The 16,612-nt window shown below is 41.1% G+C and overlaps 1 protein-coding gene across 2 annotated transcripts in view; it reads right to left on the reverse strand.

The window, feature by feature from the left end:
- Positions 1 to 16,612, reverse strand: part of LOC124723019 (apolipophorins) — a 122,832-nt gene that overhangs the window by 38,349 nt on the left and 67,871 nt on the right. For both annotated transcript variants that reach the window (XM_047248195.1, XM_047248194.1), the window contains exons 28-31: positions 11,921 to 12,193; positions 11,191 to 11,347; positions 3,194 to 3,360; positions 2,562 to 2,971 (exon numbers count right to left, since the gene is read on the reverse strand). In XM_047248195.1, coding sequence (XP_047104151.1) covers positions 2,562 to 2,971; positions 3,194 to 3,360; positions 11,191 to 11,347; positions 11,921 to 12,193 — 1,007 coding nt within the window. The remainder of the gene's footprint in view (positions 1 to 2,561; positions 2,972 to 3,193; positions 3,361 to 11,190; positions 11,348 to 11,920; positions 12,194 to 16,612) is intronic.

A 16,612-nucleotide genomic window follows, 5' to 3' on the forward strand; every position in this document is an offset into this window, starting at 1 on the left:
CAACTGTGCAGTTCAATGCGGCCCTGCACTGTCATCCATAAAAATGAAATCAGGGCCGAATGCACTCCTGAAAAGACGGGAGGTTTGGAGCACAGTGTGCATATATGACCACTGAGTGTACCATGTTCAAAATTTGGAGGTCAGTACCCTCATGCAAATTTAAGACTCCCCATACCATAATAGCTGGACCAACAAAATGATCATGTTCGAGAATAGTGGATATAAGCTCACATGGTGGGAGATGGAAACACATAAAGCATCCATGCACTTTGTTGAATGTGATTGTTTTGGTGATCCAGGTGTTATGGTTTGGGGAGGCATGATGTTGCATGGGAATACTGACCTCAAAATCTTTGAAAATGGTACACTCATCAGTCAACATTATTGTGACACTGCATTCCTTCCGCATGTGTGTATTTTTAGTGGTGCATTAGCCCCGATTTAAAATTTATGTACGGTAATGTGTGATCGCATTGAAGAGTGCAGGTGAAAGAGCTCTTGGAATGAGAGGATATTCAACAAATGGACTGGCTTGCCTGTTCCCCTGACTTAACTCCCATCAACTCCATGGAGGATGCATTGGATAAATGTAGTGCAGCATGTCCACATGCACCAAAGACCATCCAGCAGTTGTCAGCCTTGCAGATAAAAGACTAGAACTCCCTATCACAACAGCTCCTTACCAATCTTGTGGCCAGCATGTTGCAGATCATGCATTTCCATCTGTGGTTGTAAAACTCATGTAAAAAAAAAACACGTTGAATGACTGCAGGGAGGACATTCATATTAACAGGACATATACATTAGTACGGTCTGCAGCAATGATTAGCATTTGAACCATGTCAGAGTCAACACTAATATTGCAAAACGTGTTTGCGGCTCTCATTTTCGCTATTAACCAAAGGTAATGGATCAGTGTGACAGATGAGCAGGATGTCTCACAGACGTATGCACAAACCATATAGTCAAATCAGTGAGTTTGAAAGGGGGTGCATTATTGGCATGGGAGAATGTGATGCAAGCATCTAGAAAATTGCTGCTGTTGTGGGATAAAGTGTTTCGGCAGTACAATGGGTGTGTGCCATAGAACACAAAGAGGTGGGTCAGGTCGCACCACCCAGACCATCGCCCGAGAAGATTGACACCTCATCTGAATGGCATTACAGGACAGATCTGTGTCCTCGTTGGCTCTGGCACAACAGTGGAACATATCGTACACTATCAGGGGTGACAGTCCATCGCTGTTTATTATGGCATGGGTTATGTGCGCATTGTCCACTTCTCTGCCTACCTTTAACAAATGTGCAGAAATATGTTAGACAGCAATGGCATGTGGAAAATTGTCACTGAGGACAGGAATGACATCAGATAGTGTTTTTGGATAAATCCAGGATCTGTATATTTAAAAATGACAGGGGAAGTGCCATCACAGTTACTTCATTCGGACAAGACATACAGTGCCAACTCAAGGCCTTATGGTGTGGGGGTGCTACTGGGTACAGCCACAAATCACAATTGGTCTGTGTTCAGTGTGATCTACATGAATCACATCCTGTGATCTGTAGCCATACCCTTTCTGCACAATACCCCAGATGACATTTTTCAGCAAGACAATGCATGACCACATGTTGCAGCATGAACACATGCTTTCTTTGTGTCACAGGATGTTGACCTTTTGCCCTGGGCCACCAGATCACCAGACTTGTAACCAATCGAAAATGTGTGAGATGTGGTGAAATGATGGGTGCAGTGCTGTAACCCAATGCCAACCACCACAGATGAACTTTGGAACCAGGCAAGTGCAGCATGGGTGGCTATACCACAGAACACAATTCACACCTTATACGCATCAATGTCATCATGTATAGCCCAAGTTATCAAGGCCCATGACAGATCCCATACCTACAAGGCAACAGGACATGTGCTGAAACAAGGTGACTGAAATGCTAATCATTTCTGGAGTACACGTATATATCTGGTGAATATGAACATTCTCTCTTTAGTCATTCAAGTTGTTCTGTTTTTTGTGTACATGAGTGTACATCCTGCCATTTTTGATGTTCAGGGGAGGATCATAAATCACGGTGATTTCAGTGTAATTGTTGTCCTTGAATAACTGTGTCATTTCTGTTTGTCTCACTGAGTATTTCTTCAGTTACCTTCTGTACTATACTGTAGCAGTTCTTTCTATGTATGATCCAGGTTCATAGAGTTATGTTACTTGGCAGTGACACATGACAGAGAAGTTACTTTCATCTTCAAGTTTTGCAAACTAGTGTATTAAAGAAATAATAAATGTAATAGGATGTTGAGTTCCCAAATGCAGTTTTTATTCACAGTGTCATCTTTGTACTGCTTGAAGTGAAAAGATGATAAAACTTTAAACTGTATTCACTGTAACTTGAACATATCACAGGAATTACTCATGCATCAATTTTTTTTCCACACACACACGTGCACTCACTCACTCTCTCTCTCTCTCTCTCTCTCTCTCTCTCTCTCTCTCTCTCTCTCTCTTTTCATTAGCTACATTTTGTCATTTACTTCTGAGTATCACATACCTGCCAGAGAAAACAACTTTTTCTGCTGATTTTGCTGTAAAAACAATTCGTTTACTGCCTTTTGCAGCTCTCTGGCCTGCTTCTAGGTGCCATTTGTTGAAATTAAACTTTGGAGAGTCGATGTCCAGTTTAAGATAGAAATCATCAATATCTAGCTTTATGTCACCATTGGCAGTCAGATATCCACCACCAAAAGAAACCCATTGCAGTTCAATAGCTCCATGTAACTCACTGTCACTTTTTCTCAAAAAGTCAACAAAGATTTTGGATGTTCCTGATGGTTGTACTGCAACTATGTCAATTATTGGAACACCTGGAGCAAATCCTAAGGATCCCTTAACATCAGTTTTCTTTTGATCTGCAATGACTGTCACTTCAAAATCAATTTTATCTGCTGGGTTGGCATTTTTCTGAAAACATAATAAAAAACCGTATTTACTAATAGAGTTTCTTTCGAAGTTAATAGTAACAAACAGCCCTCTTAATACTGGAACTACAAAAAGCTGAACTAGCCACTACATATATATGCAAAATTTTCAAAAATGTATAGCCAGTGCCAACAGTCTCACACAGTTTAACATAAAAAGCCTTATTTATAATATGAAGTAAATAGTAAAAATACGTTACTTTACCTCCACAGATAAAGCGACATCCAAGTTGCCAAATTTTTCTGTTGGTGATGTAGCTTTCAGATGCAAAATGTGTGGTTGATTATCTGGCGTAAACTCAATATCAGTGGACACTTTGGCTTCCTTATTGTTACCCCATTTAAAAGACAGGGACCCAGCCTTCTTATTATCTATAGTAAATAAATGAAAGTGAATTAGTGCATTCAATTAGTTTCACATATCAACAAAGAACATTTGCACACATTTGGAAATTAATTTATATGTCCATAGACTCCTCTTCACTTAATATGTAACCTTAGTATGATAATTTGTTTTGCAGTAAATTTGAATAACTGCTCATTAATTTCTGCTGTTTAAAGTTTGAGTGCATTGTATGGGTTTAAGTTTAATATCATAATGGAGATAACACTGCACATTGTATATAAACTTGTGATATTCTTAGCATCAACTACATGGGACTTACAACCTGTATAGCATATATATGAGGGGACTACAAAAAGTAAGTTACATCTTTCACCCCACACTAAGACCATTGTGTAACCAGAGTGACACATTGTCAGAAGAGAGTACATGTTCTGGGTTTGCTGCAGATACAGTTCTGCATCATAGTGTGGGAATGAAAAGCTGAGGCAATTGGAAATATTCACCAAGTTGAGGTACATGGGACAGTATGAGTCTCGTGGACAAAACATTTAAATTGCACACAGATTTAGTGTGAAATTCTGGTGGTAATGGACAAATCAAATTATGTATCCAGCTGTACTGAAATGGCACCAACAATTTGACCAAAGTTGAACAGACATGGGTATGTTGATCAGAAAACATCAACATCAACCACAGATACCAATGTCCAGGCAATTGATGAACTGATTCCCAACAATTTCAGGTTTCTTGACAATGAGGGTGCTCTCACAGTAGTTCTCAGATGGCTCCATGAGTGAAGAGTGCATTTCTATCATCAAGAAATTGAATGATTTGTAGAATGTTCTGACTGTTGTTAACTATTGGTGACTAAGTTGAAATGTAGCGCAGCATTCAATGGAAGTTATTTGTCTGACATAAGAATGTGTCACTTATGTTTTGTACTTCCCTCATAAATCACCAAGTCTGTAGGAATTACATGCTGTGATTTTTACTTTCAAGTAGTACTTTGCTCCCCCTCCCCCCCCCCCCCCACCCCCCTCCCTCCTTTTTTTCATACACGTTTAGGATTTCCCCCATCACAGTTACAATTTGCACTCAGAGATGTGATATGAGTACACCTTATGATATAGGTATTTTTATAGTAAGATAAAGTTGCATGTTGACGTGTTTGTTGGGTGAAGATAGGGTGCGCCATTCATCATCCCAGGTACCAAGGACCTTCTGCCACAAAACCAAATGGAGATCACACTCCAAAAGGCCAATCACCAAAGCAGGTGCACTGACAGCCTGTTTGGCCAGCATGTCAACACGTTCATTACCCGGGATGCCGACGTGACCCGGGGTCCACACAAAAACCATGGAGTGGCCACAACGGGCAAGACTATGGATGGACTCCTGGATAGCCATCACCAGACGAGAATGAGGGAAACACTGGGAAATAGCTCGTAATCTGCTCAGGGAATCACTACAGATAACGAAGGACTCACCGGAGCAGGAGCGGATATACTCTAGGGTGCGAGAGATGGCTACAAGCTCTGCAGTGAAAACACTGCAGCCATCCAGCAATGAACGTTGTTAAGATTGTTCCCCAAGAGTAAAAGCATAACCAACCCCACCAGCAACCATTGAACCATCGGTGAAGACTACAGCAGAGCTGGGAAATGCAGCAAGGATGGAAAGAAAGCATCGGCAGAGGGCTTCAGGATGGGCTGAGTCTTTTGGGCCTTGTGCCAAATCCAGCTAAAGGCATGGGTGGGACAAACACCACAGGGGTAGACATATATGGGTCTGGAAAAGTGGTGGGAGAGGGAAAAACTCAAGCCCAGAGAGAAGAGACTGGACATGAACCGCAATCGGACATCCCGATCAGGGCTGCTGTTCAGGAAGATGGACAACCGAGTTGGGGAACAGGAGACGGTAATTTGGATGCTCGGGCAAGCTACAAACATGTGCAGCATAAGCGGCCAGCAGTCGTTGGCGCTGGATCCGCAATGGAGGGACACCAGCCTCCACAAGTATGCTGTCTACAGGGCTTGTGCGGAAAGCTCCAGTTGGGAGTCAGATCCCGCAGTGAAATATGGGGTCAAGCAACTGCAACGTGGAAGGCGATGCTGAACCATAAGCCAGGCTCCCATAATCGAGACAGGACTGAATCAATGCCTGATACAGTTGTAAAAGGGTAGACCGATCGGCAACCCAGCTGGTGTGACGCAAGCAATGAAGATCGTTAAGATGCTGCCAGCATGTTTGTTTAAGCTGATGAATATGAGGGAGCCAAATCAACCAGGAATCAAAAACCAATCCCAAAAACCAATGCATCTCCACCACAGCAAGAGGTTTGCCATCAAGATAAAGCCAAGGCTCAGGCTGAACAGTGTAACGCCAGCAGAAATGCATGACCAAAGTCTTGGCGTCCGGAAACTGGAAGCTGCATGCTACGGCCCAAGAATGTGCCTTGCGGATAATGCCCTGCAGCTGCTGTTCAGCAACTGCAATTCCAGTGGAGCTGTAGTACAGGCAAAAGTCATCAGCATACAAAGAAGCTGATATGGACGTTCCCACAGCTGCAGTGAGCCCATTGATAGCAACTAAAAAGAGGCAGACACGCGAGACTGAGCCTTGCAGGACCCCATTCTCCTGGACTCAGGAGGAACTATGGGAGGAACCAACTTGTATGCAGAAGGAACGAAGCAACAGGAAATTTTGAATAAAAATCGGGAGCGGGCCCCTAAGACCCCACCCATGAAGCATGGTGAGGATGTGATGTCACCATGTTGTATCATATGCCTTCCACATGATGGCAACTGGATGCTGACAGCGGGCAAATGCCATACGGATGGCAGACTCTAAGTAGAGCAGATTATCGGTGGCAGAGCGGCCCTTACGGAGCCCACCCTGAGATGGAGCCAGAAGGCCCCGAGACTCAAGTAGCCAGTTCAATCTCGGGCCCACCATGCATACGAGCAACTTGCACAGAATGTTGGTGAGGCAAATGGGGTGCCAGGTTTCAACACTCGTATGACAATACTTTCCCACCATTGTGATGGGAACTCACCCTCAACCCAGATACAGTTGAAAAGCTCAAGAAGGTGTTGCTGGGAGTCCACCGAGAGGTGTTTGAGCATCTGATAGTGGGAGCAATCTGGCCTGGGAGCCATATCAGGGCAAGTGGCTAGGGCACTTTGGAATTCCCACTCACTAAATGGGGCATTGTACAATTCGGGGTGGCACTTATGGAATGAAAGGCTCTGATGTTCCAACCGCTCTTTCAGGCAGCAGAAGGACAGCGGGTAATTCTTAGAAGCAGAACTCTGAGCATAATGCTCCGCTAAGAGTTCTGTGATCGTGTCTGAGTCAGTACAGTCTGCTCCATTCAGGGAAAGCCCAGGTTTCCTGACCGGCGTCTGATGTCCACAGAGTCACCTTATCTTGGTCCAAACCTGCAATGGAGAGGTACGGATGCCAATAGTGGAGACATATCTTTCCCAGGACTCCTGCTTTCGGTGGTGAATAAGGCGTCGGGCTCCGGCACGGAGCCGCTTAAAGGTAAGGATGTGTTCCAGTGATGGGTGCCGCTTATGATGTGGGAGGGCCCACCTACAATCTCTAATTGCCTCAGCGAGACTGGGGTAGGTGGAGCTGATGGGGCTAAAACAGTTGTAGCGGTGGCGTAAGAGGATGCCAGACAGACAGGATGGAGGCGTTCAAACTTCCGCTTAGCCTTAGTGTAGGTCAGTCGGCCCAGGGTCTTATATTCCATGATTTTCCTCTCTTTCTGTAAAATCCTGCAATCTGGCAATCAAGGTGAATGATGCTCACTGCAGTTGACACAGATGGGAGGCAGGGCACATGGAGTATTGGGATGTGATGGGCATCTGCAATCTCGACATGTGAGGCTGGGAGTACTGCAGGAAGACATATGGCCGAACTTAAAGCACTTAAACCACCACATCTGGGGAGGGATATAGGGCTTGAAGCCACAGCAGTAGACCATCACCTGACCTTCTAAGGCAATGTATCACCCTCGAAGGCCAAGATGAAGGTACCAGTGGCAACCTGATTGTCCCTCGGACCCCAATGATTCTCCAGATGAAATGAACACCTCACCGCTACAAATTGGCGCGCAGCTTGTCATCAGACTGCAAAAGTAGGTCCCTGTGGAATATAATACCCTGGACCATAGTTATGGGGTGTGATGCTGATAGAAACATCCCCCAATCTGTCACAAGCGAGTAATGCCTGTGACTGGTCAGAGGATGCTGTTTTTGTAAAAACTGCCCCAGAGCGCATTTTGGACAAGACCTCCACCTCCCTAAACTTATCCTCTAAATGCTCTACAAATAACTCGCACTTCATCATCTTGAAAGACTCCCCATCAGCTCTCATACAAACTAGGTACCAGGGTGAATACGTCTTGCTGCCATCCTTGGCCTTTCACTCCTCCCATGGTGTGGCCAAGAAGGGGAACGATTTGGGGTCATATGTCTACACACTGAATTGAGGCCCTCGAACGCTTAGAGACCAGCAAGAGAAGATGTGCCATGCTTCATTGCATGTCATCCGCCCTGATTCCACCCACTCCGACCAAGGGCCCTTCCCACGGGTGCCACCCAGCCACACCTGAAAGGATGGCCATTGCCGGGAGTCCCGATGCCCCAGGGAGATAAGCATCTACTCCTTGGTATACGTGGGTAAGCCAACAGTGCAGGCATCAGCAGAGCAATCCCTATGTTGTCAGGGGGCTACAACCAACAGAATACATGGCAGCCCCACCACAACAGACTGGCTACCACACTGGATATCAGGTGCAAAGAAGTCCATGGTCGGCGGCGGCGGCGCAGAAAGCGACACAGCATAGTGGATGGCGGAAACCACACCCAGGAATGTATCCTCGCCCAAGAGATGGAGAACAAGTGGGACTGCAATGCGACGACAAGAAAGGGGGCTACAGATCTCAACACACGATGGACACGATGCACCATGTAAGGTGCCCTTCCCCAATTGGCTCACTTTTCAGGAAAATTTTGAAATATGGTGGTCAAACACTACAGGGGACCATCACATAAATGCCAAAACGTGTGAGACTCCTTTTAGTCTCCTCTTACGACACGCAGGAATACCTCGGGCCTATTCTTACCCCCGGGCCTGCAGGGGGTCCAATCAGGAGATTTCTAATATTTGTCATACAAGTGATTTTGTGATGTTTTAGACAGTGAAGATCACTTGTCAATAACACATTACTGTTACTACTGACATAAAAGGAATCCCAATTGTTATGTATCAGAGAACATATTTTTGCTTTATCAAATGGAGAGAATGGAATCAATTTATCAGAAGAGGTTGAAACCTTTGTAAATGTCAGGATGTATAATTTGTTTCAGTTGTGGAACATGGCATCTGGAGTCTAGATGGTGCTCAGCTAAATAAACCCAGAAAATTTCACGAGCATTTATTCCACAAGTTTGGTTTTATTTTTTGCTAAGATTTTCTTAACAAATGAAGACTTTTTTGTCTGTTAAATAAAGACATAATGTTTACTTACACAGATAATATTCTAGTCAAGATCTCTTTTTAGTACTTGACTCAGGGACCAACAGGTGCTCTAAGCAAATCACGAAGATCATTGCCTCAAAATTTAATTGCAACTAAATTGAAGAAGGGTGAACTTTTATACAAATGTAAAGATAAAACACAATAATAAGAAACTATGTTAAAGAATCATGTGAGATTATGTACTTCACTACAAGGAAAGCAAAATATGTGACAGAAATACAAAGATAGAAGCAGAAAAAAATGGAGAAATCCCATAAAATTACAGGATGCCTCTTGAAGTTTGGGAAAGAAAACAATAAAATTTAAGCAGAAGGAACTATTTGTAACTTTGAGGAGAGCTAGACATCACAGAATAACTATATGTGCACTTGGTAATAAGCCCAATACTGTGACTGTGCCTCCAAGTGTGTTAAAATTTCGGATGATTACTTAATTTTAGTGCATAAAAAATGTGAAAATAGAGAAAGAGACCAAAGTAAAAGATACACTGCTAAGCAATAAAATTGCCATATACAGTTGTAACTATCCTACAGGTGGAGCAAAAATGTGAAAAAGGTCAAAAAGACATTGCTTATGCAAATGATTAGAGAGAGATCAAGATGCCAGTTATGTAATAAATCAGCGTACTCTTTTAAAAACTTAGAGCCACAAGTAAGTATCAGAAATACAAAATTATGCTGCACTTCCATTGGCATTTAATTCTCAAAAATAAGGAATTGTGATAATGTTAACAATAAGCAACTGTGTTAATACCAACAGATCCAAAACAACAAACACTACAGGACTAAAAGAATTTTAAGCATGGTGAATGAACCATTAAAATGTATAATGTAATTAATAATTACTACAAATGAAACACATAAATTATTCAAGAGATGATGCAGTGGTGGTGCAGCAAAACTATGCTTAATAGTGTACTTCACAGTGTTCAGCCAAGTTGTCATTTCCATTTTATGCACAATATTTTGACAACTGACCCAGTCATCTTCTTGGTTGGTTGGTTGGTTGATTTGCTGGAGGGGACCAAACAGCAAGGTCATTGGTCCCATTGGTTTAGGGAAGGAAGTAGGTCATGCTCTTTCAAAGGAGTAATCCTGGCATCTGCCATAAGCAATTTAGGGAAATCATGGAAGGTATGAGCCATTGTGTTCCCGAATAGAAGTCCAGTGTGCTAACCACTGCGCCATCTCGCTCGGTGTATTCTTCTTCAGGTGCTCCAAGTTGTGCTGTTAGTTGACTCACTGCCTGGACACTATAACCAACTCCTTGTGTCTAGTACACATAACAACACAACTCACAGCACTTGAAGACGATGATTGGGACAATCATCAAAATATTGTGCATAAATTGGAAATGACAACTCATTTGAAAACCTGGAAGTACACTATTAATCAAGCATGCTGAGAAAACATGAGAGATCACAAAAGTACACTTGTTTATTGATGACACAGTGATCTTGAGAGCATGTGAAGAACCAGCTGCAGATTTATGAGAATAAATACTGTAGTACATAAAAACTGCAAATGAGTTTAAAAGTGGGGAATGAAAATTGTGAAAGAAAAAGCACCTGATATAATTATAGTAGTCTAAGAAAGAATTGAAGGAGCATACATTACACCAAAATTAAAAAGACTGAAAATTGTTGAAAGCCTCTGAGACTTGTGACTGAGCTGTCTACAGAATACAATATTAAATTATAAGTTCAATTGAAGAGAACAATCAGGAGGGTGATACAGCTACAGTAGGTGATTAATGTGAAACACAGAAGTACTAAAGAGATAGGAACAATTTACATGAAAACCATCCCATTCTTATCTTTGAGGTAATGATACAAAAAAAATTAAGCAAAGTCCAGATAAACAAAATGAAGTCCCAGGTAAGCATGAAAGTAGAGATAATACCATGAATAAGCTGGAAAAATATATAAAAATTTACATTTTTAATACTCATTTTTTGCGTAAAATTAGAAATTCGATTTAGATTTTAATTTTGGAATATGTAGCAGTAATTGAACACTTCTTGTGTATCTATTTCACCTAAAATGATTTGGAGATATAAAAATAGAGACTCAAAGGACCCCCAAGAGTGACGTTCCAAGTTGAAAATCTTATCAAATATTCAGAATGATCTACTTGGAAAACAAAACCTGACAATTGTGGAATATGCAGAAGGCATTTTCCAAGAGGTGTGACAGATAACATAGATGATGGACATTCATTATCTGACCCAAGATTTACTGAGCAATGACACTCCAAAGTGTGTATACATTTTTTTGATGCACCTTGTATTTGCTTTCACCTTACCTCCAGCATTACTCCATGTTGTTTCCAGTGTTCGGGGCTCTTCCTTTGGTAAAATAAGATCCCACTTGGTTCTACCCTCCTTCTCATCACCAGCAGCTTCTCCTATGAGTTTAAGGGTGTTCTCATTGTTCCAAATAAGGACATTGCTGACTGTGAACTGTGAAGATAAGTGCATACACTAAGATATGTGGTTAAAATAATTAATAACCTTATTCAGTTACTCTAGCAACTAAAGGAATGTTAATAGAGAACTTACATATAAAGATGGTAATTTATGATGACTGATATATGAAGGAATTCAAATAGTCTGCTGTCATAACATAGCTGAACCATCATTTGTTCAGGAAATATTTCTCTACCATCTTCATTTTATCTAATTTTGATAAGTTACTTACTTAATCCAGCCATTTCTACACATTCTCAGATCGTAGATAAAGTTTTGGAATAATTATAATGGTCTTATAACTTGCACATATGCTACAAAGATATGACCATAATAAACCCAAACTTATAGAAAATTTAGAATTTATTTAATGTAATAATCACTATTACGTCCAATTTTTGCATCACTTATGAAAATTGTGCTAACTAAAGAGATTGGAAGGAGCAGTGCAGAAAGAATGTGACAATATTTCAAGCTAAATTCAGTGAAGTACAATTTGATTGAGAGAATACTCTGGTACATATTTATATCACTTCTTCACAGTAAATTTTAATGTGCATTTCTTACCTCAGGTGCTGATTCAGGTTGAGATGAAAAAGTTCCTATTATGGTGTGTTTTAGCTGTTTCAATTTGTCAAAAGGCAAAAGTAATTCCACAGTATTTTCTATCTGCTTCACAGCAACTGGACTGTAACCTCTGTTTATCTTGCCCACAATGTTAGCTCGGTATCCTTGACTACATTCACTATTGAGGTTGTATGTTATGAAAGTTTCATCGATTTCAGAATTAAGCTTGATAACAGATGTTCTGCCACCTAATACTGAACCTTGACCTGAAAACTAATAAAATTGCATGTTCTTCAAAACCCTCATGTCAAACAAATTGATATACAAATATTTTCTCACACTCCTGACTGAGACAAAAGAGGGTTTCTTCAGTTTTATTTTCTTTGTCTGTTCACGACTGTGCAAGGAAATCAAACAAAAATAGTTACTACTTTTACTTTATCAAGACATATGTTTAAATAGATAATGTTCATACATAATGAAACTCGGCATTATCGATATTAATTAACTGTGAAACTACATTACTTTTTAATGTTAGTTTAATTGTTTTACTGATTCAATGTTTGTTATGTCACACAATAGCTGTGTTTCAATAATCTTGGTACAACAGTTAATTCAAATACACTTACATATTCTAGAGACTACATTCTTTTAAACATATCTGCAATATTATACAGTCTGATATAAAAATCTTTGGTGTTTCCAGTATTTCTCATTCATAATTTTTGTCAGTTACATGCCTTGATTATCAGGGGTAACTGTCACCAGGTATCATATGTTTAGCTTTTGATTGGACTGCATCTCACGGCACATCAGTACACTACACCATTCTCCACGATTTTGGTTCACATGGAAGAGCCTTCTGCATATACAGGGTGAGTAAGGAGGACAGGCACATGCTTTGAGAGGTAAAAGTATTAGTGATTCTGAACAAAAACTTCATATGGATGTATGCCCTATTCCGAATGGTTTCCGAGATAGAACACATTTAATATCACTTTTGTATGTTTTTCTTGAATAACTCAAAAACCACATCCTCCAGCAAAATGTGTTGCAGTACAAAATTAAACTATATTAAATTTACTACAAAAAAGGTCCTATTCATTTTTTTCTCTAGAACTAATGGTTTGTGCAAAGAGAACGCAAGAGTGTTGAAGAACTCGCTCAACGTACATGCGCTGTAGCTTATGTAGTTTTTGTAGGCCAGTCTGAGGTAGTTTCTCAACTTGATAGACCACACATGTCTCATATCAAACTGTTCGCCTCAACTTGCTACTTCAATATGCTACCTCAAATTGGCCAACAAAAACTACGTAAGCTACAGCACATGTGCATTGAGCGAGTTTTTCAACATTCTCGCACTCTCTTTGCACAAACCATTAGCTCTAGAGAAAAAAATGCATAGGACCTTTTTTGTAGGAAACTTAATATAGTTTAATTTTGTACTGTGACACGTTTCCACAGGAGGATGCGGTTTTCGAGTTATTCAAGAACAACGTACAAAAGTGGTATTAAATGTGTTCTATCTCGGAAACCATTCAGAATAGGGCATACATCCATATGAAGTTTTTTGTTCAGAATCACTAATAATATCACCCCTCAATGCATGTACCTTTTTTTGTGTTGGCAGAAGAGCCAACACCGTGTTACAAGTGGAGGCCGAAATGCACGCATTTTAGCTCACACAGGCTGGCGTGAAGAGGGAAGAACTATACTGACGTGAGGTCTGGAACATGACAAGGAATGAGAATTCAGAAAGCAGACATAATTAGTTTGATACTTAACTTTAATCCATTAATGATGAACGTCACTCTTGACGGTACATAATTCACAATATTTACATTCTGGAAGATAGTAACTGAATAGGGCACCTTGCTAGGTCGTAGCAAATGACGTAGCTGAAGGCTATGCTAAACTGTCGTCTCTGCAAATGGGAGCGTATGTAGACAGGGAACCATCGCTAGCAAAGTCAGCTGTACAACTGGGCGAGTGCTAGGGAGTCAAACTGGACTAGACCTGCCGTGTGGCGGCGCTCGGTCTGCAATCGCTGATAGTGGCGACACGCGGGTCCGACATATACTAGCGGACCACGGCCAATTTAAAGGCTATCACCTAGCAAGTGTGGTGTCCGGTGGTGACACCACACCTTTCCTCCTGACTCAGCGTGTATAAGATTCTTTGGTTGAGTGGCAAAACCACATACTTCTTATCGAACTGTGAAAAATGTCTTTTGGTCTCAAGAAATTATGGCTTGTTAATCTAACTGAACAGTATTATATGAGGTGTGTTCAAAAAGAACCCAAATTTTTGAAATAGCACATCAGCTGGTGGAGGGATTGTCCTGTGGCTACTGAGCACATGTAGTGGTAGGTTCAGACAAAAAACTGCTGTTTGCTGCCTTTCATTCTGACTGTTAGTAAGTGAGCTATTGCTGAAGTGAGCACACACACACACACACACACACACACACACACACACACACACACACACACACACACACACACACACAGCTGCTTGTCAGATAAGTGCCAAAGTGTCAACGAAAGAACCTAAAGAACAGTGTGTGTGTGTGTGTGTGTGTGTGTGTGTGTGTGTGTGTGTGTGTGTGTGAAATTTTCCCGAAAAGTTGGCGAAACTTCCACAAAGGCATTGCAATTGCTTAGCCAAGCCTATGGGGAGGACTATACGACTTTTGCACAGTGGTATGAGAGGTTTAAGCATTTTCAACATGGCAGAGTGTTGGACAGTGATTATCCCAAGCCTGGATGACCTTCTGTACAAGCAGAAGATGACCATGTCAAGACAGTTCATGTTGTGATCCACAGAAATCATTGCTTAACACTTAGAGAAATTGCTGGTGTAGTAGGCATCAGAATAAACCTGAACTGTGGGAAAACCAGACTTGGATATTGCATAATGACAATGCACCAGCTCACATGTCACGGATATCTAGCAAAATATCACATTCCTGTAATGACCTATCTATCATATTCTCCTGACATAGCCCCAGAAAACTGTTTCCTGTTTTCCAAACTTAAAATCACATTGAAAGAATGTTGTTTCCAAACCATAGAGGAGATTCATGACTATACTACTACATGAAATCTGCATGCCATCCCAGAAAATGTGTTCAAGGAGGCCGTCCAAAAGTGGAAGAAATGACGGGAATGGTGTATTGCCAGCACAGAGACTATTTTGAGGGGCACAGTAGTTAAAATGTTGTGCGATAAGAAATACAAGTGTTATAGCAAAAGTTTGGTTTCTTTTTTAACACGACTCGTACATATAATTGCAAAAGTCCCATTTTGGAACACTGTTGGTTGCCTTAAAACTGGAAGAAAAATGATCGTCAAGATTACACTTGCATTACAGCTATCATCTGCAAGTTGATTAAATTTGGGATTATCATCTTTGAATGTTTCTGTGCTTCATCTTCCATCAGAAAATCAGGAGTGTATTCATAGTATTCTAACTGCTATTTTCCTAATACATCTGTGCATGTAGCTTTAATGGTTCCTTCACTGGTATCTTCTCACATTTATCTTATTTTGCTTCAAATTCTTCAATGTTTTTACGTTTTTTCCATAGTTTTTTCCTTTGTCATATGGCTGCACTTTTTCTGTGATAGTGGATATTTTAACTCTTATTTGATGAAATTTTTAGTCATAAGCTAAATAAATAAACAAAAATTTTGAAAATATGACTAATGGGTGGCACAAATTATTTTGTAGGTTTCCTTGACTGAAATAACACGTTTCATACTGACCGTTCCTGGAAAGCTAGTAGTCGTCTTTCATGCTTCACATTTTGTGTGATAATGTGCCTACGACAATTTGTACTGAAATGTATGAGTATTTTGGAGGTAGCTGGTTCAAATCCTAATGGTGGTAGAAAATTTCAGTACTAACATTTATCCAGCAAGGAGAGAAGAGATGATGGCATAAGTTCCCGATCACCAAACTATACACAAATGTCCTGGATTAGATTTTAAATCTCTTTGCAATGCATCACTGAGTCAGCACATGTGACATTCTTGATGGTGATCCATCCTTCAGATGGGGATGTTAGGCTATGTGGTACCCTAGGTATTCTTTGAGAAGAGTAGACAATGTGCTGACATTGGGTTTCACCTTCTCCCATCTCTCATCATCATACAGCACACTCATGACACCACACATCCATTAGAGCAGGGCTTCACAACATACGTGCTCGCGGAGCAAGCTGTGAGCAGCAAGGCGCGAGCATGGAGCAGCGGGAGCACGCTACCCCCACTACCGGACCAGAGCGGAGAGTGGGGAGAGTCACATGGGGCACACAACAGCTGCCGCCAGTCAATGTAAACCCGTGGCCACCTGCAAGGATATCACTCACGAATTATTACTGCGACAAATGAAACAAATAAAGGAGAATGTACACGTGCCACAAAATTTTATTAGCTTACTGTATGCCTCTACATTCGTATTAATTTGTGAACTGTTACACAATGAAAGGTGTCATTGAAGTGTGGGATTCTCGGTTATCTTGTACTTTTTGCCATTTACAATTGCGTCTATGTTCAGAGTAATTGTTCTTGTGCATTGTAGGCGCAGCGTGCAGTTTAAATTTCGATCAGACAATGGGTTTCTTAGGCACGTCTTGTTACATTTCATTGCAGAGAACAGTTGTTCACAAACATGCGTGGAACTGGACATT

The sequence above is a fragment of the Schistocerca piceifrons genome, chromosome X, assembly GCF_021461385.2.
Source record: "Schistocerca piceifrons isolate TAMUIC-IGC-003096 chromosome X, iqSchPice1.1, whole genome shotgun sequence".
In the NCBI taxonomy this organism is placed as follows: Eukaryota; Metazoa; Arthropoda; class Insecta; order Orthoptera; family Acrididae; genus Schistocerca; species Schistocerca piceifrons.